Consider the following 27,597-nt stretch of genomic DNA (forward strand, 5'->3'; position numbering starts at 1 on the left):
AAAAAGTAGATACCCCTGATCTCCCCTCCCTGCAACCCCTTCTCTCAGGTAATTGCATCTTATTCCTTTCAATATCTTAGTATTTTATTATATAATAATCTGTGATAGAATTTGGCCAGGATGCAAGCCTGCAGCTTTGTGTCTTGCAAGGTAGCTGTATGTTACAATAGTTGTTATAGGGGGCCCTGAGATTCACTGTGTGTGTGTTGTGTTGCTTTTGCACTTTCTGTAAGCAGCTGCTCGTCGTTACTGTCAGAGGCAGGCTTTTGAATTCAATGAACCTTTCTTATGCTCCAGTGAGGCCAGTGTTAAATTATGCCAGATGGGAAAATTATCCTTCAGAATTATTTCTTCCCTCAGCAAGCTACGTCTTTAAACTAGTGTGAGAAACAACTATGTAATCAGCAGTGTATGTAGATTCTGTAGAGACATGAGGTAGGAGGACCCAAGCATGATCAAACAATGGCACCTCATGAAAAGGCCTGGAATATGGAACAGACAAGTCATTCGCTCCCTTGCCGTGAAATCCAGCCACCAGGAGGAAGCTACTGGAATCTGAAACTATATACAATATGCTGTGTTGCTTTGTACCAGATGATAAAGAATTCGTTGTATATGGACAACATGGTGAGCAAACTGGAAATATATGTTGATCATTTGAAGGGACTGGTGCAGTTGGTGGCAGAGAAAAGGAAGATAAATGAGCTCTTGTCATCAATGTTGCCTCATTTTTTGGACTGATGCTCTGCACAAATGTGATGCTAACCAAAGTGTTGTTCTAACATGCTTGAAATGAAGAAACAAAAGCCGATGGAGAATGCAAAGGAGTATCAGAAGCAGGAGAAGACACAGGAAGGCAACATTGGTCAGCGTGGTGGGCAGTGATCTCTGTATATCTCTTCCCTTGATTCCTACTGAAGTTTTGGAAGATGCTTTCAGTAACTGCAGCCTATTTCCAAAACAAATCAGGGAAAATGAAGGCAATGGAGAACAACAGTGGTCACGAAAGAAATTAGCCCTTTTCCTCCTCCTTTCTAGTTTCACAGGAGAGAGTGGCTCATTGCTTGGTGGACCTGCAACTTCTGCACTCTCAGCATCCCCCTTCAAGTAGTCAGTCTCCCAAGTGACCTGTACAGCCTCTTCCATAACATTCTTAAAACGTATGGTGTTTGGCACTTTCTGGCTATTGAGCCAATAGTCATGGAATAGCAACGCTTCTGTCATGACTCTTCTGCTGGCCTTGGAGAGGCACCTCTGCTGAAATAACTCAGTAGGCTGGTTAGTAGCAAATGTGTTTTCATAATCTATTAATGAGTGTGAGAAGGAAACTTGTTTCCCCATCTGCCAAGGAAAGTTGTGAAGTGGTTGAAGATCTCTCCTAGGAAAAAAGACTGAATAAAGTTTTGCTTTAGTCCAGTGGAGGACCATTGATACAGTAACTTCAAAACTTTTTTGGGTTTTTTTCCCCCACTTTTCTTTATATTTTGGAAAATAGTCGCTGTAGGATTGAAACTTCAGATTTATTTGCACCCTGCACCCCACACCTAGGATATGCAATAAGAATAGTTGCGCTCTTTTTGTTGCTAAAGGTAGAAACCACTGGTGATGCTTATACGGTGGGTAGCAGCCTACCCGTCCACAGTGGGATCAACCACACAGAAGAAATAGCTATTATGTCTGTGAAATTCCTGCGTGCTGTGATTACTTTCGAGATAGGCCATACACCCAGAGAGAAGCTGAAACTGCATTATTGGCCTCCACAGAGGTACACAGCCCGAGTCTGGCTGGCTGTGAGCTGGGGGTGGAGGTCTGGGTACATCAGAGGGTAAGGATTGCCACCCATCGAGGCACACCTATCACAACTGTGAGGTAAAATCTGTTGGTGTAAACTTCCTTCCAGGCAATTAACCTTTGAGTTTTATCTTATGTTTGCTATGGGTGCTTGTGATTTCTTACTGTGGGTCACCGGGTACATAATAAATTGTGTTTCGGAACCCTTAAATTTGTTGTCTTGATTTTCTGTATATATGGAATTTCTCTTTCCAATACAGATAAAATAAATGCAAAATTTGCAAGTTTTCTCAATTCACAATTCATCCTCAGAAGGATCAGATCAGGATACATATTTTTCCTTGATTACTATTTCTGTTGTTCCAGTAACATTCCCCTCTAGTGATCTGACATGCTCCCCTGCCGTGACCTGCTCATGTTGTTCTTTCTGCCTCAGTTTTTCTCAGTTTGTAAACGACAGATTAAATCTTCCATATTAATCAGTTACTGTTTTTAGAGTACTTTGAGGTATTCACTAAAAGGTGCTAGCACAGAAGTGTTGGGCATGAAGACAATGAGAACAGCTCAGAATGCTCTTATCAGGGCTTATTAATCACTGTGTAAATTTATAGTGCTGTGCAAACATTTCACAGTGATAAGACCTCAGCTTTAGCATTAGACCTCAGTTTTAGTGCTCACCAAGGAACAGGATCTACGTGCCCCACTTCCCGTTATGCAGTACTGCATCATTTGGACTCTGCCGGATGTGCTTATGGAAAAGCAGCATGCAACCTAAACCTGCAAGATCATCTCAAAACATATTTCAGGACCATGTTACTGACAAGTGTCTGCTACCTATTGTGGCTTAATTGTCTTTTTAAAATAAGGTCAATATGATATACATCCTGCATGTCTGTGTCTTAGGCATGTTGACATGTGTTGCTGTGTTTGCTCCCAGAAGAAAACCGCTGACGTTATTTTCCAGTTAGAGCAGGTGAATGTAAGCAGAAAAGCAGACTGTCTTGCAACAGAGTGGGATCCCTTCCAGTGATGTTTTGTGTCACAGTGTGTAAATGCCCAGAGAAAGCCAGTCTGTGGGAGGAGGGTGTTAATGTGGATGAAACCACACGCAGAGAAAATTTAGCAGGAGAGGAGGCACAGGCTGCTCAAAGTGAGAAGCAATCTGGGAAGGCTGGAGACTGGTTGCACTACAGAGCAGCAGTTTGCATTGCAGGTTGGCTTCCTATAGGGGAATTTAACAACATTTCTCTTAGAATTTAGAACTGGAACGTGTCTAACGTAATTGCTTTTAAAGAGCAGGCTAACACATTAGGTGGGTACTAGGTTTTCCTTGTAACACCAAAGTAAATAAAAATACTGGAAAGCAGGCTGATGTCTATGCTTCAGGGTGCAACACAGCCGCTGATGGAGCTCAGGACACTAGTCTCCCCCTTGGGTGCCTGACTGCAAGAGTTATTGCTTATTTCTTTCTGAAGCCACTGGACTTGACCTTTGCAGGGCCAAAATGATATGCTACATGAAAGAGCTGTGGGGTCCAATCAATCAATAGCTATTTTTTCCCCTGCACCTGTGAGTGACAGCTGGCCTTTGGATGGAGATAACTTGAGAAGATTTGATCTTCAGAACAGAATGAGGAGGTTCACCCCTAATATAGGCTATCTAATTCTGTGATGTGCTTTGTATGTATCGAGTCATGGCTCTTATGATACTATTCTGAGATAAGTTGGGGTTTCCCTTGTCCCTGGCTGGGACATTTAAACACAATGTCATGGATTTACAGAATAAAGTGATGAAGTTGGTGTTTAAATTAGGATTAAGATGGGGAGTTTCTATACATGCTATCTGGATCTGAGACACTGCCTGTGTTTATATTGTGTAATATATTGCCAATGCTGGCAGCGTATGCAATGTTTACCTCCATGAGCTACTGAGTTGAGATCCCCCTACAGAAAGGCTTGCAGCCTCTTCACTCCTTTCAGGGCTGAGCTAGCAGAGGATGCACTAGGTTGTCATATCAGGTCAGACCTAGTCTGGCATCTTTGCAGCAGAATCAGTTGCACATCCTCTGGTGACCAGCTACTGAGGATTCATTCTCAAGTTTGGACTTGAAATTGTGGGATCCCAGCACAGGATGTGAGGCATAAGGCTTGACTATAATTAATTCTGACTTGACATCTCAGAGCCTGCTCCTTCTTTTTCACTATTGGACCTGGGGTGGCAGGAGTGGAAGGAATCACGGCGCCATGGCACTGCTTGTTTGGGGACGCTAAATATAAAGCGTCAAGGACAGAAAGTACCGGCTTGCATGGGTGGCATGCTCGCTGGTTGGTACTCCTGTGGATTTTGCGTTAGATCTGACTCACTCTTTCATTGGCAATTTCTGTTGGACCTTCTTAATCATTATTTGCATCTGCAGTTACTGTCAAACAAAGGCCACCCAGGTTAATGGTGTTTACCATTTGCAAGTAAGATGTGAACTATATTTGATGAACAAAATATTGAGTAAATGTGTGTCACTGTACTAGTGATATTGTACTGCAGCCTGTGTTGTTGTTATCTTGACACCTTTATGTGTTCATTTCTCTCCTACTTCTTGCCATGACCTCAGTGGCCTTGTGCTTCAGCGTTGCAATGCCAAACTGTGAGAAGAAAAGCATGTAAAAACTCATGCCTCGTTAGAGTTCATCCAAATGGGAGGAAGAATTGGGACAAAACCAAACTGTAATCTTTGGGAAAACAAATGTTGGATTCTAAACAGATTATCTGTGTCCCCTGTAACTAATCTTCTTTTCCCTGCATTTGCATGACCAGCCTTGAGTTGGAGTTTCAGATGCAGACATCAAGGCAAGCATCGTCATGCCCTGCCAGCTGAAAAAGATCCATCATTATAGTGCATCTGAAATGATGAAGTCTATTAAGCTTCAGCTTGTGCTAAAATCTTTTGCAATCATTGCATTTTCTAATACTGGCATCATAAATAGTATTTAGCAGAATAAATAGCAATGAGCAATACACAGGTTTGGAAAAATGAAGGTGAATGACAGTCTAGACTTTTTATGCAAGCTATTTAGGATGGACAACTTGTGCTTCCTTAAGGAACAGTACTTGTGGAGCTGAAACCTGTTCATATGTTACCGCCCTCTCTGGCAGATAGACCTTTTCACAGTCACCTCTGGGATCTGTTTTTCAGTTGTGTTTTGCTTGTTTTTAAGCAATAAACCATTTCTGGACTGTAGGGAGATAGTGATCCAGACTTGGATTGGTAAATAGGGATTTGCTCATCCTGCAACCACTGCTTGCTGGCTGCCTGAGCCCCACTCAGTACAGTAACGCATAGGGGAGATATGGATGCCCAGAGGCTCCATCCCATCATGGGCAGGGAGGCGGCCTGGGAATTCGCAGGCACACTTCACCGCTGCTGCAATCCTGCAAGGTTTGTTCCAAAGCAACACTTATTGCATAATCAGGAAGAAAATTAATCAACGAACCAAGGAAACTCAGTTCAAGGCTTTCTGCACAAAATAGCCATGATAGGAGAGCAGTGACCGTTGCAAAGGCGAGGCAAAAGAAACAGGCTTTGGAGAAGAAGCCGGTGTGTTAATCTCATTTGGCAAGGACAGGAGTTTGAAGAGGTAAAGCCACTTGGCAGCTGTTGAAACTTGGGGTGTTAGTGGGAGGAGGGAAGGGGAAAGGGAGGCAAAGGAGCAAACGGGAGAAAAAACCTGCAGGGTCATTATATCTGATCAAAATATCCTATGGTGCACAAAACATTCAATAGCTCTGCTCTGCTTTAGAAACTCGTACAGCTAAGAAATCCTTCGAAGTGACAGATCTAAATCTGGTCTGTGTGAATCAGCCAATTCTGTCAGGAGAGTGCCCTCTGTTGTGTGTAATGGCTAAACGCATGGACAACGGACCGCTTTTCTGCAGGCTGTCAGCACGGATGCTGACTGCTATAATTTCAGCTTCTAAGCAGCTTTATTTTTCTCAGTTACTTATAAATACGTATGAACTGAGATTACACCTGGAGGAGCAAATAGAGTCCACAGTAAGGGGGATCTGTGTGTGTTTGAAAACTGTGGCTGTCATGCATGCATGTTCTAGTTCTGCATTATCTTCATAACAATGAGGTTTGAAGAAGAACAGGGAGTTTAAAATCCTTAATTTAATAGAATTATTCAGGATGTTTCCTCTCTACAAACAATAGCGAAATTCTAGAATGTGCTTATGCTGTAGTGTGTACAGGCACAGGTACACCCACCGTGTTCATCAATGGGAAGTGTAACAGCTGTAGTCATTCTTCTCTCTTTCACATTTAGGATCCTGGAAGTGTTCATGGAAAAGGCCTAGGAAAGTTTCTGACACTTTCAGGAGGGTTTTTTTTTCAATATTGTTTAGTAATTACTGGAACTAGGGAATGTACCATCACTCTTGCTGGGAAATTGTTTCATGTCCTGATGTTTCCTGCCCTTTACAAAACATGGTTTCCCTTTCTAGTGATTTCTTCTTGCTGTTCAAGAGCTGTTGGTACTCAGATACAGAGGTAACCCCTGGACCCTGTTGTATCTGACACCAGCTATGTCTTCATGAAGTGTAAAGCTCATTAGCTTGTTTTCCAGCCTCAGATGTGCTTAATTCGCATCCACACCATGCACCTATCAGCACTGAGCCTGTCCAGTCAGCAAGACATCCTTCTCGTAACAGTATTGTACCCACTGCAGCACATGGCACGCTCTACTTAACCCAGTCAATGCTGACAACACTGAGAAGCAGGAAAGAAACGTTAGGTAATTAATTCTGAGCACCTTCTAACTATTGCTACATAAAAAGCATCCTTTTCTCCCATCCTTGACGTGTTAGGTTAGTTTTCATCTTGTTCAAAGGCTTCACAGACCAAGCTAAGACCTTGCAAGACCAGGCCTGGAGGGGAGTTTGGTACCACGCTGAGACTGACAGGGAAGGGAGATCCTGAAGGCAAATTTGGTGTTGAAAAAGGCTGAGTTTGCATATCCCTACGTTCCTCATAGAAACAAGTACTGTTGGCATCACAACTGTTTAAAAGGAAGCATTGGTAGAATACATAACACTTGATTTTTCACTAGTTTAGAATGCCTGCAGAGACCAGAGAGAGGCAAATCTGCTTTGGGATTCTCCAGTATTCAAGGCACGAAGCTCATAGAATGTTTTATTTATATCTGGTAAAATGGTGCACGAGGATTTTTTGTGACTTTCATTTTTCCTCTGTAAAATAAACATATTTAGTAAAGAAGTCCAGGTCCAAACAGGATTGGGAAAAGTTAAGAAACACAGCTGGGCTGAGTTTTATAATAAAACAGCACAAAATCCAATCAGGAAGAGTAGGTGGAAGATGATATCTGCAAGAGAAACACAGACTAAATGTGAGTACTTCACTGTCAGCTGCCTTTCGTGTTCTCTTCCCACCGCATCAGTGCAACTGCGTGCCCCTAATGTGGCTCTGTCACCATATCAAGTTTTAACAAATAGGCTTTGAAAGGGCTTTTCAAACCTTCTCCAAACAGAAATGCTTTCAGACATCTCTGTTAACCCACTGAAACATGCTTGTTCCTTGCTTTTGGGAAGAGGGTGTGAAAATAAGAGAAGGTAATGTTCAGTATTGGAAGTTATTGGTATGATTTTTTTTGTCCAGAGTGAGGGATGTGCCAAAAGGAGGAAAACAAAGTGTATAATGTTGAGAAATAAAATTTGATTTTGAAATATTTCCCTTTCTGTCAAATTGCTAGATTTTTGAGCTCTTTCTTTGAGCTATGGGTTTTATGTTGACAGAGTCACTCACAATCCGTATTTGGGATTGACATTTACATTCTCATACTTTGCTATTTACCTGAGAGTGTGTAAAATCTGGATAAACCTTTGCCTGTATAAAATAAGAGAAAAAGATAACGTTGGGATGGCATGTTTAAAATAGGGCAAAGTGCACCAGCGTGCTTTGTAAAAGCAGAACAGATAACATTTGCCACATTTTGAAATTCTGGATATTTCTTCCTCTTGGCTTTACTGTATGAAGTTATAAAAGAATCCTCAGTTCTTTTATCTTCTAAAATTGATGGGGTTTTACTGGTGCAACATACTGAATTGTAATAATGCGGCTCTATGTGTATTTTTAATTTTAAATTGGCTTTTAGGTTGGTGGGGATGTAGCTGATAAACTAGTATAAAGGACTTTAGTGAAAAAATGATTTAGGCATTCCTTGTTTCCAAAGATGTGCTGGATGTGCAGAATTAAACCAACTCAGGGAGAAATTCCTGGTGCCTCCAGGAGGCAGCAGTTAGAGGAAAAGGGGGTGGTTTTATAATGGGGAAACCTGATGGCAGTTCAATTTCTGTATCGGGAGGGACAGGCATGAAGGTTTAACCTACCAGGGTTAGGGGTATGCTGAAGTACCAACCCACAGTGTAAAGAAAAGCTTTCCTGCTGCTCCTAAACCTGACCTCTCTCCCACTCGTGCAATCTATCAGAGCTTGTCTGGGCTGTTGCTGAGGTCAAATGCAGGTGAGCAGAGTTTACATTGCTAACTCGGTGTGTAAGTGGTTTGGCCATTTATCATTAATGCCAGATGGGTGCCTTTACTCACTGTGTAAATGAGGAGAGTTTCACTGAGCTCTGCTGCCAGAGCCCTGAGCCTGGAGGGGACCGACTTCTGTCCAAGACTCCTGGTGCCATGGGGAAAAGGGCTCTGGCAGAGAGCTTCGGCTCCCTGCTTACTCCTACGCTGCAAGCCACGTGTAGCTCCCAACTTCATTGCTTCCCAAAGGGAGAAACGCCCCAGAAACTCAGTCACTTACTGCGTACAGAGATCTCCGCCACTAAAACACCTCCGGTTTGTTCCATGCGCTGTTTTCGTTTGTCGCATGTCTCAAGAGATCAGAGAGAAAGCCATGTATGCCAAACCAATTAAAAATAATAAAAAAATCTAAACCCAATTCTCGCGTTTCCAACCGCACAAATGAAATCACTATTGCTGCATATTTTCTAGGGATTTTTTTTTGCCCCCTGTAATTATTGGGGTATTTTTTGTGCAGGATGGATTTAAGAAGAGTCTTTATTGTGCATTTTCTGAGGATTTTGGTGTGCCACAGCCCTTACAGTGACTGTCAGTGTAAGTGCTCATTTCAGTTGTGAGATCCAGGAGCCCAGACGGGTGTCCGCTTGCTAACCACAGGTCCTCCTGGGCTGCCCTTTCCACCCTGCTTTAAACAAAACTCCGGTCAAGAAGGAAGAGGGGAGCTGAGCTCCATCTATTTAACCCGTGACATCTGTGAAAACTTCTGTTGTTGTTTATTGCTAATTATAATTGTTGGGTAGAAACAGGAAGCACCAAACCCCTTCCATATAGAGCATCTCACGTCCAGCACTAATGACGCCTGTCACAGCTGACAAGCTGTCTTGGAGGCAGTGCTCTACAGATTAAAGGTCCTTGTCCGTCCCCTGACCTTTGCAGATCCCCAGCTGTGGCATTTATTTATTTTACAAACACAGTGTGGTAATTCTGGTTATGAGTTGCTTGTAAGCATAGACCCCCTTCATTTCAACCTTAAGGTTCAACCTTAATTGCAGCAGACCACCAGCTGCTTTTTTGGGTTGGAAGTGGACTCAGGGATGTTAGCCTGATTGAGCAATTATCCTACACCGGAGGGGGAGGAGGGAAATCCATCCTGTGCCTGAAAGGATGATGCAGATGTTTGGCAGTACTGTCAGAAAGGCAGATATGGAGTACTAGTTTTGTTTTTTAACACTTGTCTGTGGCTGGATAAAAAATTGAAGACATCTTTAAAAACAAACAACAAAATCTAAGCCCGGAGTTTTTTCTTTTGCCTTTGAAACTTAGAATTTCTACCAATGCATTTTTGTCAAACCTGCAAGTTTTGCACAAATCAGTGTCCCCTGCTTAATGCTGAGGCTGGGTAATAAACCTCTATCTTAATTTGGTTCCTGGACTGAGAAAAGCTTTAGAAAGAAAAGTTGGTTTCACAGGAGTGATGCTTTCTTTTCCCCAGCAAGAACTATTTGTTGCTGGAACAACAGTAAAAAAGCTCTACTTTCTCCTTTTTTCCAGGCTCGTGTTTAACTGTAGCTATGTGTCAGACAGGACTGTAGTCTGGGATATTGACAAGAACCGAGTTTTTAAAGGGCTACGTTATTTCTCAATACATTTAAACAAGTTGCCCAATGTTGCATAGAGCGCCTGTGGCATGATAGGGGTTGGGGTGCATGGCTGGCCACTCAGGTTCACGCATGGCGGTGGCTCCATCTACTGAAAGCTCTGGCACTGGCTCTGCACCCGATGTGCCCTCAGGAAGGTCTCGACATTCTCTGTCTAAATTTAGCACCGTGTGATTCTCTGGGAGGGAGGCCTTACCACCGGGCAGGAGAACTTCTCGCTGTCACAGACGTGGGTCTCGCAGTGCAGCCAGACCTTGGACAGCTTGGGGATGTTACGGAAGCGGAAAGCATTGAACTGGAATGTCGCCCGGCTTGTTTTCCCGTTCTCATGCACAAGGATGGAGTTGTCTGAGGCACACCTGTGTTGTGCATGGAGAAACAGTGTCAGAGCCTACATGGCTTCACTGAAACATCTCCTGAGTTTGCAGTCAGATGGATGTGTTTGCCCTGCTGTGGGCCAGCTTCTCTTTTGCCCCCTCATCCCCCAGCCCCCAGCTTTCTGTCCTTCTCAGGGCTGGGCTGGGCAGAGGTGCTCCCCCAGATCCACCAGCACCTACCCCTTGGTGATCAGAGGCCAGTGGATCTGGTAGAAGTACTCCGAGGAGGGAGTTGCCCAGCAGTTGTTGAGAACGACTTTGAACCTGGGAAGACACAAGCCCCAGATTAGCAAGGAATGTCCTGATTGCCAATTTATTAATTATTACTTCCCTTGCCTACCTGTCACTTAAGCCCTTAGCTTCTACTCCAGCAAATATGTCAGAACCAATTTCTGATGTTTCAACGATGAAAGGGGCTTCTTTTATACTTGAAAACTTGGCGTTCTTTGAAAGACAAAGAGAAAGACATCATATGTTACCAGTAACATGCAAAGCAAAGGCACGTGGCAACTTCAGATACCTCGGGAGAGATGGACTCCAAAAGTCTAGCTTCTTATTACCTGCAAGCTCCAAACTCTACACCTAAGACTATTGCAAGCCCAAGATGGTGTTTAAAAGTCTTTTTGCTAATGTTTGGCTCATAATGACAATAAGTGACAGAATTTTATGCTATTTGGGTTGTGGTATGTGTTAAATCACAGCATGGGTGGGAAGCAAGCTTGCTGCTGCTTCTGGTACGCCGGAGCTGGTGGGAGTGCGAGACTGGAGATGACTGTATGGAACGGAAATGGGGTTAGGGGATGGCCATGTGTGGGGGAAAAGGGATGAAGACAAGCAGAAATTATGTGCCCATATGTAAAGGTTCAGCTCTCTGTGATTTATACTTGTAGTGGCTAGCATGGTGAGAGCTGAGGGGGCACGAGTGTGCAGAAAGAGCTCTGCCAGCTATAGTCATTCATCCACTAAAAAGCCAGCCGGCTCGAAGTAGTGCAGTGTTTGGTTACAAATACACTGAAGTATCTACTTTAAATCCCACTGCTTTTTATCGCATAAGATCATAACAAAGCTAGCCCCAGAACTGCACAAAGAGCAACATGTTTAGTCATAGCATTGGTTTACTTAGTTACATCTACACAGCAGGATTCAGGCCCTGGAGCTGCTGGAGTGTCTTTCCCTGATGTGCTTGCTCAGTTCCCTGGGACTGATTTTCTTATGTACCTTTCCTCGCCTACACAGCGAGGTGGCTGTGAGGCACTACAGTATTCCCACCGCAACATCCGATAGATTGGCTGCACTGAAGTTAGGGCTCAAGGCTGTATTTAGATTAGTGATCCATGGCTGTTAACTGCCCTGAGAAATTCTCATTTAACCAAAGATTTCTCCCAAAGGAGAGAACTTGCAGAAGTACTGTCACAAAACTCTTATCAGTCCTTGTGCTAAAACGAGTTGAACCTGGTATAGTGCTTCTTTTTCCACACTCTATTGCTTTACATTGTTTTAGGGTACTATCTTGGTTTTCTTCACTTCTTGTTTTTCTTCACTGAGACTGAAGTGTTTCCACTGGGATACACTGCAGCTTGGGTGCTGCTTCTGGATGAGGAAATGGGCACATGAAGCACCTGGAAGTATGGCCCACCTGAGGCAGAGGGCTGTGTCAGGCAGCAGCAGAAATGAATAGCAAGGCAAAATAAATCTTTTATTTCCTTTTTTCCAGAAAAAAAAAAATCATTGAAATTAACCTTTTCTCCCCAGTGAAAATGTGAACAAAATAACAAAGGAGCTTTCTGAGCTTGTTTTGTACTTGTGCTCTGTGGGAAAATGTATCAGTAACAGTTCAGCAACTCCCTCCTTGACTCCTGGGAGCCCCATGGCCACAAGAACAGAACAGTCACTTGGCAAAAAACCCCCAAAGTACCAGAGATCCATTGCTCACTGTCTGTCATTTGTTTTTGCAGCCATTCTGTCAGGAGTTGACAGGAGCCATGTGGTACCTCCTGGGACCTTGGTAGTATATACTACCAGTGTGCCATATATCAGAAAAAAAGACCACGTGGGCTTTCATGTGGCACCCAGGGCCTGACAAAACGTTTAGTCATCAATCGGTGCCCAAAATGCAGGGTGGGGGGGGGAGAGACTTCCATCAGCCTACCTTGTGGTAAATACTCCCTCTACCTGGCCTATAAATTTAACACAGTATGTTACTAGTTCTGCTTTTTCTAGCTGTACTGAAATAGAGAAGCTGTTTTGGTACTTTTGACTGGGCTTTGGTGGAAAAAAGATTCCAGGATCGGGAGCTGGCTGCTCCAGCAGCACAGAAGAGCTGTGGGGAGGACAGGGATGTTTCAAAAGATCGACCTGATATCCAGGGACAATATTTTGTTGGAAACAAAATTCCAGCATGACGTAAAGATCTCTGGGAAACATAAAACATCTGTCAGGTGGGAGGACCAGGGAGCAAACTGCAGGAGAAATGCGTGGAGCTTTGCTGTATCTATAGAGACTGTGATAGCAGCGGTGCCTGCAGATGCATGCTGCTCTTTGAGTGGGACTACAAACAAGTTTTGCTTTTTCTTATAAAACCTGTCAGCATGTTAGAATTATACCTCTCAGCAGAAAAATCTACCTGATTTGGAGGGGTTAAAAGAACAGCTGACACGTATCTGCTCTGTTCAGCGTAAGTACATCCCTGTTAATCAGCAGAAATAAGGACCCCGGCAACCCCCACTGTGATTATCTGGTCCAGCCGAGTAATGTGCTCCATGACACATAGAAGTCAGGAGCAGCAGGCCTTTTTTTCCAGCTCTTAGGCTGAAGCCTGTGGAAAGTGAAGGCAAAAAGCTGGGCAGCAAAGAGAACTTACAGAGTAGAAGTTGAGGGACAACTGACTTTCAAATGAGCCAGAGCTTCCATTCTTCACATGGATGGTGGCCACCCTGGGGACATAACAAAAGTTTCTGTGTGAGTGAGATGTGGTGCTGAAAACGATGTGAGGTGCGCTCCCAGAAGAGGACATACCTTTGGTCGAAGGCAGCCTGGTTCACCAGGTAGTTGGCATTGTACGTGCAGGTGAATGAGTAATTCACAGGCTGGCTCTTCACAATTACTGAGGAGTCATTGGAGACGATGGAGTTGTAGAAGTGATAAACAGGGCTCTTGAACTGTGGATGGCGAGACAGAGAAATGTAGGCAGTACTGAGTCCTCGAGGCATCAGGAACAACTTCCTACTTTGAAACATGAAGACTCTATCTAGTGACGTAACACCATCTCCAAGGAAATGTGGTTTTGTAGCTCTTTATATGCTGTGCTGCCTATATATATGCCTTACTATACATATATGTTCTGTGTAATACAGGTGCAAATGGGCGACTAACACACAGACTAATATCAGTAAGCCTACGAGTATTTTGCCTGTAGATGCAAAGCACGACTATTCGATTCTTCCTTCTCCCTGATACTGGTGTTTGCCTCCTCTTTCCGTCAGTACTAAAAGACCACTCCAAGCTGAAGCAAACAGGACTCTCTCAAGCGAGTCCAGTCGATTTCTGAGTCCATCTCAGAAGTGTTGACCTTGATAGTCTTACCTCTGACTGCGTCCCACAGTATGATTTGTTTTTAGGTGACAGGTCTGGGATTGTGAACTGGTAATATCCCAAATCGTGGATCCCATTGTAGCAAACGCCTCCGAGTGCCAGCTGATTAACCTCCCATCCGTAGGGACACTCCGGAATTTTGGTAATGATGGTTTTAGGATAGCAGTACACCAGAATTACATCTGAAAGGAAAATAATACACCTAGAGTGATACCAAGTGGTGTTTTTCTTTCAAAGACGCGGGTCTGCACACCCACTTTCCATTGGGATTAAACTTCTGTGAGCAGGGGTGTGTGCTGGAAGGTTCCCTAACGTGAGCAGCTTTTGCTACACAAAACTGACCTTTGGGTTGTTAAATTCTGTCCTCTTTGGAAGAGTTTGGCCTTTGCCTTCTAATCAATGCAGAACTTCATGTAAATTTTTTATCTTTCTGGAATAGCTGATTGAGGAGCAGAGACACTGCTGAGAAACCTGAAGTGAAAAATTGCTGCACTGAAATCTGTCAGATGATGCTGCAGAGCTGGCTTCTGTAACACCACTGACTCTGTAAAAATAACGTGGGGAAGTTTTTTGTTAAGCTTTGGCAGATGTGCACCTTTTTGTAACGGTGTTAGATCTAGGCCACGGTACATATTCTGCCTTTTCTGTCCTTGCACTGGCATTGCAGTGCCAGCACAAACTGAGTTTTTAGAATTCTCAAGTTAAAAGCTAAGATCTAAAAATGAACCTAGAAGCCTAGCGCTGTTAAATGGCAACAATAAATGAACTGAAAAGTCTAGCCCTGTTAACAGTGACAGTTAATCACAGTGCAATATGTTTCCAAACATGGTGATTGCTAATCAACCATGAATATTGAACACCATAACTTACAGACTGATTGCTTCGTGATAGCAGAATTGGACATTTTTCAAAGAGGATCAGGCAGTGTGAATTTGAATATCTGATGGGAATTTAAAGGGCAAATATTGACTAACCATGAGTGACCTGAAAATGGAGAAAGACTTTCAATTACTACAGTCAGAAAAAATAATTCCCTATCTGGAATTATTCAGTTATTTCTTTTAAAGCCCTTGACACTCTCATTTTTATGATAAAAGCCTGATTTTGCAGCCTTACCATGTCTGCAGAAGGTTAGGGAATACTCAGAGAAAGTCAAATAGGGACCTTAACAACTCACTTCTTTGTGGTCACAAACCTTCAGCACATGCAGGCTGATTCTGCTTGTGGTGATGGTCAGATTTGTGTCTCCAGCGACTTTACAGCTATGAAAATTCCTGCAGTTCAGGGAACTGCTTGTGCAAAAGAAGGTATTAAAATAAATGGCTAGAGGGCCAAATACTTAAGATATACCATGAAATTACTGGCAGTAGACTGACAAGTCATGCACATACAAATAAAACACTATATTGAGGCATATTCCAATGCATTTCTAAAGCACATTTCTTAATTGTAGTGAATTCTACATTACAGATCTGTCTGACACCAAACCATTTTGAGTTTCTAGGCAGAAATCAGCATGCAATTAGGGCCTTAGCATCAGTGATTTTTGTTTTTTCCTGTTTAATATAGTAATGTGGTTCAGGAATTCAGCCCAGCACATTCATTCACCGCTAGTCATCTGATTGCAGTCAGTGGGACTAAAGCCCAGCTTGGGCAGCAAAGATCTGCTGCATCTAGCCTGTGCTACTGCAGAGAATTTCTAATCGTTGTTGTTTTCTTTGCCATTTTATGCCTGAATGCTGCTTGTGCTTAACTTTATTGCACTATGATTATTGCCCAGTTAAGCATATGCCTAATTCTCTGTGGGGCTAGGACTTTAGTGGTATTTGCTTTACTGTGCTAGCTGAAAGCAGATCAATAAAAGAAATGTAAGGATTAGCTCTTCAGAATCCACTTTAACTTTCTGAAGAAAAACCTTTCCACTTTTAAATAGAAAAAAAACTTTTGGCAGCTTAATTACAAGAGAAGATCATAGGAGACTTAAGTTATTTTACCTGCTTTATTTGGATTGCAAGGCCCTGCAAGAGCTTGAGCCAAGATGACCAGCAGATAAATAGTAAGAGTCACCATTTCTTGCAATGATCTGAGAACACAGGGAATAAAAGCTGAAATAGTCTTTAAAATTGGAAGTAAAAAAAAATGCATTGGCTGCAGACCCAAAACTGTAGCTACTGTTAAACATATTCTTCTTGCAGAGAGAAACAAATAACATTACTGATATTCTGTCGCCCAACTTAATTGCATCTACAGGATAAATATTTCCAAGACTATTATTATCGCTGGGTCACTATTGTGACAATTTTACTATTTCAGTTTAGTGGTGGCTTTGAATTATTAGAGTCTAAACCTAAAGTGTTAGTATAACCAAATGAAACTGAAACAATGGGATCTGAAAAAAGAGGGAATAGAAATTACTACAAGAAATATGATGCAATAACATACATATTGTGCTTTTAAATTTAATGCTGAAACTATTCTCTGTGTTGATGGCTATCCTGATGTATAGAATCTTAACTTCATGTAGCTCAGTTTTGGTAAATTATGCATTTTCTCCTTTACTGCTAACTGTTCCATTTTCAGGAAAACCTACATAGCAGTAATTTACATTTCCAGTTCAGGCCTCAAACCTGCAAGCTGTTTCCCACAGGGAGAAGCATGTACAGCCTGTGGGTTTGGGACTAGAGTTCTCATGTTTTCCCTTTGTAGACACTCTTCAGCGTCTGCCCTCATATACACATCACTGAGCAGACTGTCATAAGTAACAAATATCATTTAGGTAAAGAAAAAAAGCTTCCTGGTTAAGCATTTCCAATAAAAAGAACAAATTTCAACATTTTCACTCAGCCTCCATTCAAAAATATATATTTATAAAAGGCTTATACAGTACAGTTCAGTGACAATTCCTTCTAATTATAATCTACATTCTACAGAAAATTAAGTATAATACCTACAAGACAGGAAGAGGCTAAGTATTTCAGATTTTCATTCCGGTCTTATTCCAATAGCTGCGCTGTCGGCTCTTCCCAAGATGTCCTCTTTCAAATGAACCCAGCTGGCGTTATCTTCGCTTTATATAAGCAATCTTGTAAAAGGAGCCCATCTCTGGTTAAATCTCAACCCGCTGGTATTGTCCAGTGTGGGAGAAAAAAAAAAGTGTTATAGAAAAGCAATTCTCTTCCCCTAGATGGGACTGTATTGCTGCTATTTGATTTTTTAAAAAATCTTTCTATGGTGGCTTTTTACAGATCTTGAAAATAATTGAAGAGAAACCTGCTGAAGGTATATAACTGGTGGAAAATTTTTGTTTTACAAGTTAATTAGGGAAATGTAGAATTTCTGCACAGGTGAAACAACAGCTGCCTTCTAGAATTCAGTGAAAATGTATTTATAGGGATTTACAGGAATTAGATGTCTGTCTTGAATGGCTTCTTGACAATGTCAAGTGGACAAAAGTAATTTCCACAGATGATATACCACCTTTAGGGTTGTTTTATTTACTTCCTTTTTCTAAAAGTTCACAGGCATGTAATCTGAGTTTAGGTAGGATCTGCCATAAGCATAAGTATCATGCTATATAATTATAATGCATAATACTATGTCTGTATAAGACTGTGTAATATACATTAAATATTACATTGTAGAATTTGTAAAATTGACCATTTGAAAGAAAACTGAAACAAATTTGCTCTTTGTGTCACCATCAGTCATGTGGTTGCTATATGACAGTCTTAGTCAGCAGGTAAAATTTTCTGGTGACCTATTACATCCTGTTTGTGTTAGTTTTTAGTGACAGACCCAGAAAAAGGACTTAGGTAAGCTACTGCTATTTTACACGCCTGCATAAAAAACATGGGCCATAAACAGCCTCGCCATGTAAGCTGGCATGACCTCAACTTTGGGCACATGTGTATCCACCCAGATCCGAGTGCTGTTGAGTTACATATGCTCTGATCTCTGGCTCGAGCCACAAAACACAGAGGATCTCACTGACCTTGCCTGTGGGACCCAGTCCTGTGGGGTTCCTCAGGGATGAATTTGGTGTCTCCTATGGAGTTATCCCAGTGGACAGAGCCTCATTCTGCCCCATCCATGGCAGGGGTATGGTGCGGGTCTGCCTTCTCTCGAGCAACTTTTGGCATATGGGGTTATGCGGTAGTAAGGCTGTTCCAGTTGTCTTTAGTCTGGAGTTTTTGAGGGAGGAGGGAGTGGGATGGAAGAGCACAGTGGCGCTGACCTTAACCTGAGCTGCTGGGCAATGAGTTTGCAGCTCTCCTGTGGGTGCTGCTGTGGGTGAGATTTACGGTCCCACCTTCAGGAGAACATTCACTGTTCTAAATCCAGACTATAAGGAGTGCCTCAAGCCAGATGACATAAGTGAAGCATGGCCATGACTACACTGTGCTTTGTTAGGGATGCTAGCTCTCACCCAGCAATGATGGTGTGATGGTGAATCTACAATGATATGAAAATGTTTATAAATAATTAGGGTTACTTCTGCTTCTTGCAAACTGATCCAAAGTTCTAAAGAAAGGTTAAAAAGCCTATAAAGTTATGTGTTTAGTTTAAATAATAAACGTGAAGCTAGACCTGAAGCTTCATAAGGATTTCAGTACAGAGCACGTAATGTTAAATAGGCTGCTCCTGCTATTCTCGTGAGCCAAATCCTGCAAGCCGTCACATTCTGATTTAAATGAGATTACTTAAAGATGTACACATGGATAAAATCCATTGATCGGGGTTTGTTGTTATTTTAATTGAATTAAAGAATAATCCACTGAACAAGAACCAAAGCTCATAAGTGATTTGGTGTGACCTAACTAGGGATTATCCTCATCAGAAATCCTAAAATAAGGAAGATTTAACTCCAGGTGTCTGTTTTATATCCTCATCCCAAATCCTTCTGCAGGCGCTGAAGCCCAAATTTGATTTCCAAAGCCCAACTCTGACTGAATAGAGACTGTGTAAACATTCACTTATTTTTGTCTTTCTGTGTGTGTGAGCGTGTATTTGGTCTGGAACGTGAAACCGGGGACTGATGGGACATGATGAGCCACCCTGTTGTCAAGTATATACAGCCCAGAAACAAGGGGAGGGTTTGCAGGAGAAGGCTTGTGAGTTCGGGCATGAGAAAGGCCTCATGACCTTGTACAAACCAATTCTTCAAGCTCAAGGGATCAGATTCAGCCCTGGGGTTGGACTTGGTCTCTCAGGTCTGCCCACACAGGGCTGATTTGGAGCATAAGATATTTAGCTAACCTTGATTAGGCATAGTGTAAGTAAGTGCATTGCTAAAAATGATGTAAGTGGTCAACCTTGCCATAACATTAACAAAGCACTTGAAACACAGATTAGCTTTGTTCTGATGATTTTTGGCAAATAACATAATTAAATAATCATTGGTGTAAGGCTACGGGTTTCAGTGGAATTACTCCAAGATGGATCTAGTCCCATAATATTTGAAAGAAAATAAATCTCTCGCTATCTTCTCACAGAAAAGTAATCCCCATGTACATAATACCCCTTTTAGGTGAAAGGTAGAAAACAGAATGAAATCCATGAAACAAATTTGGCAAAAGTACCAGCTGGTGTATAGTAGTTTGCATTTGCATAAGAAACAAGCACAAAATGTACCTAAGCCAACCAGCATTTGATACCTGCTCTGATCAAAGGTGAAGGCCTGGGGAAGGGTTAGGTTTCTCTCAGTAATTGCACACACAGAAAGAGGAAAGCCATTAAATTGCAAAGCAGACCATTGAGGTTTGTTGCATTTCCCTGACTCTTTCCAAACCCATTGAATAATCTCTGCAATCTAAGTATCTGTAAAGATTTCGACAAAGAGTAAATGAAGGCCTCATTGTGAATCTCACCTACAAGGGCAGCTTGTCTCTCCAGCTTTGTTCCTTGCATTGTGATGGAAAGCTGTGCGAATATCTACTGTCTGGTTCTTACATGAAGAAAACCAAGTTCTGCTGTTTGAATCTGCAAGGGATATTGTGACTTAGAATTTTCATTGTTTTGGGTAAGACAATAAGCCTGAAGAGCCCGTTAGTTCTATGGAAGGACTTTATGAGGTAATGAGGGTCAATGGAGACAGCTAGCTGATTCTAGGAGGAGTGAATCTGGTGACATTCACCTAGATTGATGATGGTGTTTCCAACCACACTCCAAAACCTGGCATACTCAGTTTTGTCTGAGATAAGGAGTGTATTTATCCCACTGGCATGGAGACATCCATGCTAGGTCTGGAAGCGTGGTAACTGCATTTATATTGGGCCTGATCTGAGTTAATGGGTCCTGTTGGAAATGCAGCACTGTGTTGGTACAGTCAAACTTGTCCTGGATCCTAAGTCTACAGTGAGCTGTGCTGTGTAGACTCATTTCCTCGAGTCATAAATGCCTTATGGATTTCAGCGTTGTTTTGCCTTTTGTAGAATAAATACCTTTCAATAGTTAGTTACTCTTGGCATGTGGTTGGTCATTTACTTCAGCACATGATTGAGTCATCATCCCTGGAGGTATTTAAAAGACGTGTAGATGTGGCACTTAGGGACATGGTTTAGTGGTGGACTTGGCAGTGTTAGGTTTACATTTGGACTCAATCTTAAAGGTCTTTAGGTCTTTTCCAACCTAAATGATTCTATGATTCTATTCTATGATGTTTCAGCCTTGTGAGCAGATGATAGAACTGTGCAGGTGACCCATAGATACCCTGCACCCTAAGTCCTCAGGTGGCTGACATTCTTCAATAACCACACAAAGCAAATCAGAAGCAGGGGAATTAGAGGAAATTGTGTTTGTGGAACAAGGCGTCACATAAAAATCAGAGATGGAGGTTCGCGCCACCAGAAGAGACAGTATTCTGCTCCAAACTTCCTCATACATCACCTGTCTGTCTGTATAACTACGCAACGCTGAATCATAATTTTTCAGCAATCACCTGCAGCGATACGCTTGGCGAGACAGTGCTGCTGTTGGAACATGCACTCCCTGGGGTGTGGGTGAGCACAGACGCTCAGCTGAAGAAGCATTCCCTCAACGTTTCTGCTGTCCGAGGCATTCATACAGACATTTACAACAACAAATCTCACCGAGCACAGAATTGTGGATGAAGTAAATAATCATATTTCGTGTTCATTTGAATGCCTCATCCTGTTGCTGTTTAGCTTTGCCAGCATATTCAGAGTATTATTCTTTGGAAGTTTCTCCAGCAAAGTTCTGCCTGGAGTTCGCTACTGTTGGAACAAAACATCGATTTCCAGCTGAGTTTTTCTGAAGCCTTTGCACGGGTAAGTATTTTTGTTTGGCATATTCCTTTACAGGCTGTCTTGGACCTAGCTAGTTATGCAGGATAAGGATTTGGGGCTTGATTTAATAAAGGCATAAGACACGTAAAACAGGTCATGTGAGGCCAGAACTGATGACTTACACTGGTCACATGAGACCACAGCCGACCTTGGGCTGCAACCTTGTGGAGATGCCTATACTTGCCAGGCACTTGATTCATTTGCCTAAAGGAGGCATGTCTTGCATTAACAGGTGCTGTACGTTGGCCAAGATATCTGCAGCTATGACACAGGACCTTTAGGACACTCGTGTGCTTTTGAAGTGGGATCTGGAGGCCAGGCAGGATACTCAAGGACATCTTAAATGGCACTGGCTGTCTGTGTGCAGGCATCTGAATTGAGACCAACCAGGTACACTGCTCTGGTTGGCTTGACATTCATTTTTTGTTTGCCTTGGAAGCCTAAGCACCCTTGCACGCTCTGCGGCACATGTGCCTGAGCCCGCTCCAGTCGGCAGGGTGCCCTCAAATTGTTCATTGAGTGCCCAAGGCTAGCTTTGAGGTAGAAGTTAGAGCACTTCTGGGGAAAGATAGCTTTGAACTCTACAGGCAAGGAGAATTGCGTCAGCTGTCCTATAGTCCTGGGCAAGGGCTCTGACCACCAGGCCTGTCTCCTCCAGCTGTCCTTTGAAGAGACCTTGGCTGTGGCTGCTGGGCTCAGCTGTCATCAGTGCTGCTGTCCCACTTAGTATGTACCATAGCAGAACTGCAGGCATTTTCTGTGGAGAATACATGGATTAAGTGTTTTGTAGTGGAATGATGTTGCTGGGGAATAGCAGTCTAGAATCACCTGGATGTGGCCTAAATGGCTTCTGAGGTGCCTAAGTGCTTTTTTGGATCTCAACCATGCCGTCCTGTATAACACCTTGTAAGCTTTTTAGTTCTTGTTATCTCAACAACAGGTCTTGATCTCTTGGCAGCATGGGGCAGCGGATGGGGAGGGAGATTTTTAGAGGTAGGTGAGAAAGAAGGTAGAATGGACTCTTTGTGTCATTCATTAGTTTAATCTGGCTGGCAGCTAGCTCTGACACAGTAACCGTTGCTCTTCGTGCTCCAGTAACGCTCTTTTTTTCTGGATGTTACCCTGCTAGTGCTGGGAAGGTTGCAGCAATGTGATGTTTCTCAGCTTGGGTTGGGGTATGTCACTACAACTTTGAGAGAGTCTGTAGCAGCTGTCTGGCCTTCTGCCCGATTCCTGGCCGTGATGCGTTGGCCGTGAATAATGCTGCTCACCCAGCCTACACGCTTTTCTACAGAAGAGCTGACAAAAAAAGGACTGCAGTGCAGTGAGGCATGAAAAATATATTAAAGGCAAATTTCTCCTCTAATGTCCTTCAGTGGCAGTTCCATTGACCGTTGAGGAACTGACCCTAAATGTATGCTGCTCATTTTAAAAATAAGTAGGTTAAGTAGGAAAAAACAAAGCAAAGCAAACTGCAGAAGTAAACTGATAAAGACATTTCAGAAGCAGGAGGAATGAAGAATTATAATAAAGGACTTGATTCCCACCTAGCTTGAAAATGCCTGTATCCACTCACAGTCCCAAACCTAGAAACCTTTCTCAGATTTGCATTCTGTATTGCCCTGGGAGCCCAGAGTACTGCTGCTCCCTCTGTAACACCCCTACCCTGAAGTGAGCTGCAGAGCCTGTCTTCAGCGTCCTGATTACCTGGTAGTCTGAGCCAGCTGAATTATAAACCTGCTTTGTGGGATCTGGATAGGATTGCACACATGAAGGACTGGTAAAAATCGCATTCTAGAAATGCTCACCGTAATTCCTATCCTCTGAAGAGATAAGATCCAGTCATTTTCCCCATGAAATAATCTTTCAGTATCTGTAGCTCTCAAATCAAACGCAAACTTCTGCACTTCTGTCAATAGCAGCTGCTGATTAGAATCACAGTTCTGGTTTCCTGAGCTACATAATCCTGCTAGTTCATTCTTAGACCTACTTTTCTTAGCACACTGTATCCATTATACTAATGTTGTCCCCATTTTTAAAAGTTTGTGATTTTTCAGCAGGCTGATAGCATCATGCTTGGAGACAGTCTCTCTTGCTGTGAAAGGGATCTTTTTGTTAGAAAGACTTACGTGGCTTTGAGAGCTACATGTATCAAACTTAACTGTATTAATTAGCTTGTGCTGTGCTTGTAAAGTGATCATAATAATGCTTATCACAATCTTAGTACCATTATCTCTGTTTTGCAGATAATGGAACTGAGCCACAGAAAGGCAAAGCCCAGTGTAGGGCTCTTGAGCTGGCCATACTGCTCTTATTTCCCCTGTGTCATTGAAACAGTAACAGCTTGGATGAGGAGCTATCTAAGCAAACTTTGGATGGGTCTCTCCAGTGAATTAGAAAAGTTTTCTGGGAAGCTGCAGGACAAGTGCCTAAACTGTCAGGCCATGTCTTCTGGAACAGAGGACTCCCATTTATCTCAGAGACTATTTTACTGCCTAAAGTACTGAACTCCCCCTGCTTGTCAGTTTACCATTCACACAAGGTCTTATGCCTTATTAATGATGACTTGATGACTCACAAATCATCACCAGTTGAGTGTCTCAGTGGATTATTCTCTTCTGATGCCATAAACCAAGTTTTTCTTCCCACTTTGTCAAGACATAGCCTTTCAGGGCATTCAGCCTCCAAAAATGTCACTTTCTGAGACTTCCCATTAGATAACAGACCAAATTTCTGACCAATTAAAGGATATAGTTGTCTTCAAATTGCACCAACATACTAATGATGATATGCATTGAGATGGTTCTTTCCATTCACCATGCTTTATAGTAGTAGAGAGATGTTACAGGCTCCATGTAGTGGGATGAAGCAGAGCAATCACGTCTAGAGGCTTCAAGCACTCAGGTATTCATATACTTGTTGTTTTATGACTCAACCAATCGCAAATAAAAACCAGATCTTCCTTTTTTTTAATTGGCTATTTGAAGATAGGGTTTCTTGGAGAATCACTGAAACACCAAATGCAAAAGGTTGCTGTGTTACTGCCCATATACAGCTGCTTCTGATAGCCAAGTTTGAGAAAGTTGACATCTTTGCTTTTTCTTCTGCTGGCCGGTAGCTGGTGTTGCATTGATTCACTCAAAATCAATTTTACCATCTTGTATGATGATCGTAAGTATTATTTGCTAGCTTTTAGAATTACTGTTTCTGTATTCTAGCGTGGCTCATAGCAATGTAATTGGATGAAGTATGCGCTCTCCAGAAAGCGATCATTTCAGTCTAAGCTTGCTGAACAGAGCATTGTGGTCATCTGTAAAATGTCTGCAATTGTAATACACCAGAGGCATTCATATAATATTTCCTACAAGCTATTCCAGAAAGTATGACACTGCCGTTTTCTTCTATGACAATCCCCCTCAGGAGTAAAACAATCTGATTACCTTCCAAGGGATTCAGAGAGTTGCTCTCCTCAGAAACCCACTGTAGCTCCAAGTACTCAATTCTCTAGGACAGACTGTGCTGAAGACTCTAGATTGATTATGTTGTTAATGACGCAGGAGGCTCTGCTGCTGTTTGTTTATTCTGGGATTAGCTAAAATTAGAAGTTGACCCTATGTTCCTGAATTAATTTAAAGGGAAAAATACAAGTTAGTGATTCTGTTGACTTTTCTGAAATACAGTCTCTAAAGCTAAAGCTCAGGAGGTATCTTCCTTGAGCTGTGAGGCAGTTCTTAAATGATTTTGAAATTAAAGGTATCTGGGCCAATTAATATATATAACCAATAACCCCTGAGCTATTTCCAAGGTAACTCCTTAACATGCTATGTTGGACATCTATAGATATTTAAGATTTTGAAGATGTCAAAGCCTTGTCTTAAATGCTTGAAAACGGCTGGATAAATTCAGTAAGTGTTAACTGGACAGACCTTGGTCTATTGAGTGTTGTACCAAAAGCACATAAAGTTGAAGAGTTATTCTTTGCATCTCTGGACAGTCTTGATATCTAAAAAATGAGCAAAAAGGTCAGGGAATACTGAATCTTTGACAGCAATAGGTGGTGAAGATACATTAATGATGTTTCAGAAAGTGTGAAAAGTTTAAAGTGCTGAACTTGAAACACTGGAAAAGGGTCTGTTGTCACAGGCTTTTCCTTAATTTCAGTTTTGGTTTTCTCAGTGGGCCCCTGAACAAAGTATAACCAAACCAATGGTCACTTCTGAAAATGTAAGCTGATTTTAGAGTATTCTGATAGACCTTGCTGGAAACCCTTTGGGAAAAAAAAAAGTAGTTGAAATGCCCACACCCTACATCTTATTCTCTCTCTCTCTCAGTCTGTGTATTATTTTGGCATATGTGAAGTCAATGAATATGTATATATATAAGATATGGCAAAAATAATATTTTCTAGGTTTGCAATACCTTTCATTCCAGGGTGTCAGAGATCTTTTTATAAAGATTTGACTCGAGACACCAACTGGCCAGGAGATGGTGTTAGTGGTGTACTATAAACAGACAACATGTGACACAGAAAAGCAAAGTGACTCACTCACTCCTATGAAATCTGGTGAAGACCTCTCACCCTCCTCTGAGTGCTGCCCCATCTCTCGGACCTTTCATTGGCCTGTTCTGATTATTTGCATTATCTATAACAATTATTATTCAGTATTGCTGTTTCAGTATGGCAAGCAAGCAACAATATGAAGGCAAAAGTAATTTCCTTGAATCTTTGAGGATACATGCATTAACTAATAGTGTAGATAATTTATAGTAGTTTAGATAGTTAGTTAGTTTAGTGTAGATAATTTTAGTAGTTTAAAATAGACTAGATCAAAGCCCACATCACTCAGGAATAGATGTGAGTGAAAGAAGTTCAGCCACATGTTCCCTTCCTCCTTCAACTCCTATCAGGAGTGAACTCAGCTGAGATCCCCAGTTGCAGAGTGACCTCCAGCCCTTCAGTCTCCTTTTCTATCAGCATTATTAATTCTTATGCCAGCTGATTTCTTCACTTTCTAATCTTCATTTTCCTCCTGTAGTTCCAACCCTTACTGTCTGTCGAATATGCCACTAAACCCACATCATCTGCAGTTGTTACTATTTAATGCCACCTTCTGGGACTGTGGGCTGGCTTCTCATCTTCACACCTCCTTTAGTGTTTCCTCTCCCACCACCCTTCTGTTCAGTTACCACTTTCATTGAGCTCAGCAAACACGGATGATCGTACAGTCTCCTTCACTTCATGACTTTGCGCGTGCCACTTAAATACGCTTGTGCGTGAAATTTCATTTGTAAATCTTTCCTTCCAACACCCCCTCACTTTGTGCAGGGTTTCGGTGGTGGTTTCCTGCTTGCTCTTCTGCCTCTGCTCCTCTCACCGGGAGCGTGCCATCAGCCAGGGAAGGCTCTGCGGGCAGGGAGGCAGTTGCTGGCATTGGGCAGTCAGTGGCGGTCGGCTAACACAGTTCCTTGGCACCAGGCTGTTGCTATGATCCCAGGTTATTCATGCATGGGTTTGTACTTCATCAGCTATTTTAATCATTACCATCCAAAGAGAAGGAAATAAAGGCTCTTGGGCTGCCTGTGTGACTGCGCAGTCATAGCCAGCCTGGACCCTTTAGTCTCAGTCTAACTATGCTCTCTTGAAGTGAAGAGGCCAGGTACAGCCTGAGTTTTGCTGCTCAGAGGCCCCAGAAGCTCAAAGGAAAAAGAGGGAAACTGTACCTTGAAATTTCATTGCTCTGCCGCCTTCAGGGAGGTATCCATGGCTCGGTGTGCAAGGGGACCTGCCCCAGCCTTCCCAAATGCATGGACTGTCCTTGCCTCTCACTTTGCACAGATCACACAAGCGGGGCAGCTCCTCTTGTCCTCTTATCTTTTATTTGTCCATCCATGGCAAAGTTGGGGGCATCCTGACTAGTGGACAATATAGTTCTTGTGCAGGGACATGCCCTGATATTTTATTTAAATACTGTATATAGCCATGTTATCGACAATAGTTATTATCTTTTAGATTTAACATACTGGACAAAGTGTCCTAAATGGCCTGGGAAAAGAGCCATTGGGATTAAAGGCCACTGAGATCAATCATGCTGATGATTTATTTATGTGGTTGACTATTATGATGGTAACAGCTTTTTCTGGTAACACATTTTTCTGCTTGGCCAGTGTGCTCTAATTTTGAATTTTTTTTTTTTTTTAATTACATAGCTATTCTATTCAAAACTTCCTGTTTATGGTCAAATATCTTAATTCTAGGAGGACTTGGCACCCAAATACCTTCAAAAAATTGATAGAAGTGATTTAGATGGCTATTTCGTATTTTCAAAAGAAG

At 42.3% G+C, this 27,597-nt stretch overlaps 2 protein-coding genes across 4 annotated transcripts in view; one reads left to right on the forward strand and one right to left on the reverse strand.

Moving 5' to 3' along the window:
* The window catches only part of GPAM (glycerol-3-phosphate acyltransferase, mitochondrial), an 83,535-nt gene that overhangs the window by 2,888 nt on the left and 53,050 nt on the right, over positions 1-27,597 (forward strand). The window lies entirely within an intron of this gene.
* TECTB (tectorin beta) lies at positions 6,971-27,068 on the reverse strand. 3 transcript variants are annotated; one of them, XM_054832237.1, is made up of 12 exons: positions 26,988-27,068; positions 16,914-17,083; positions 15,957-16,045; positions 13,954-14,144; positions 13,387-13,529; positions 13,232-13,304; positions 10,712-10,815; positions 10,552-10,635; positions 10,191-10,353; positions 8,617-8,686; positions 7,655-7,687; positions 6,971-7,166 (listed from the first exon to the last, which is right to left on the reverse strand). In XM_054832237.1, exons 3-12 carry the CDS (start codon positions 16,030-16,032, stop codon positions 7,114-7,116), a joined length of 990 nt encoding a protein of 329 aa, XP_054688212.1. In that variant the 5' UTR covers positions 16,033-16,045; positions 16,914-17,083; positions 26,988-27,068; the 3' UTR covers positions 6,971-7,113. The 3 variants fall into 3 exon arrangements, with proteins under 3 accessions (XP_054688212.1, XP_054688213.1, XP_054688215.1); XM_054832238.1 differs by having other exon boundaries at positions 16,910-17,083; XM_054832240.1 differs by lacking the exon at positions 7,655-7,687.

Source organism: Grus americana, chromosome 7, assembly GCF_028858705.1.
Source record: "Grus americana isolate bGruAme1 chromosome 7, bGruAme1.mat, whole genome shotgun sequence".
Taxonomy (NCBI): Eukaryota; Metazoa; Chordata; class Aves; order Gruiformes; family Gruidae; genus Grus; species Grus americana.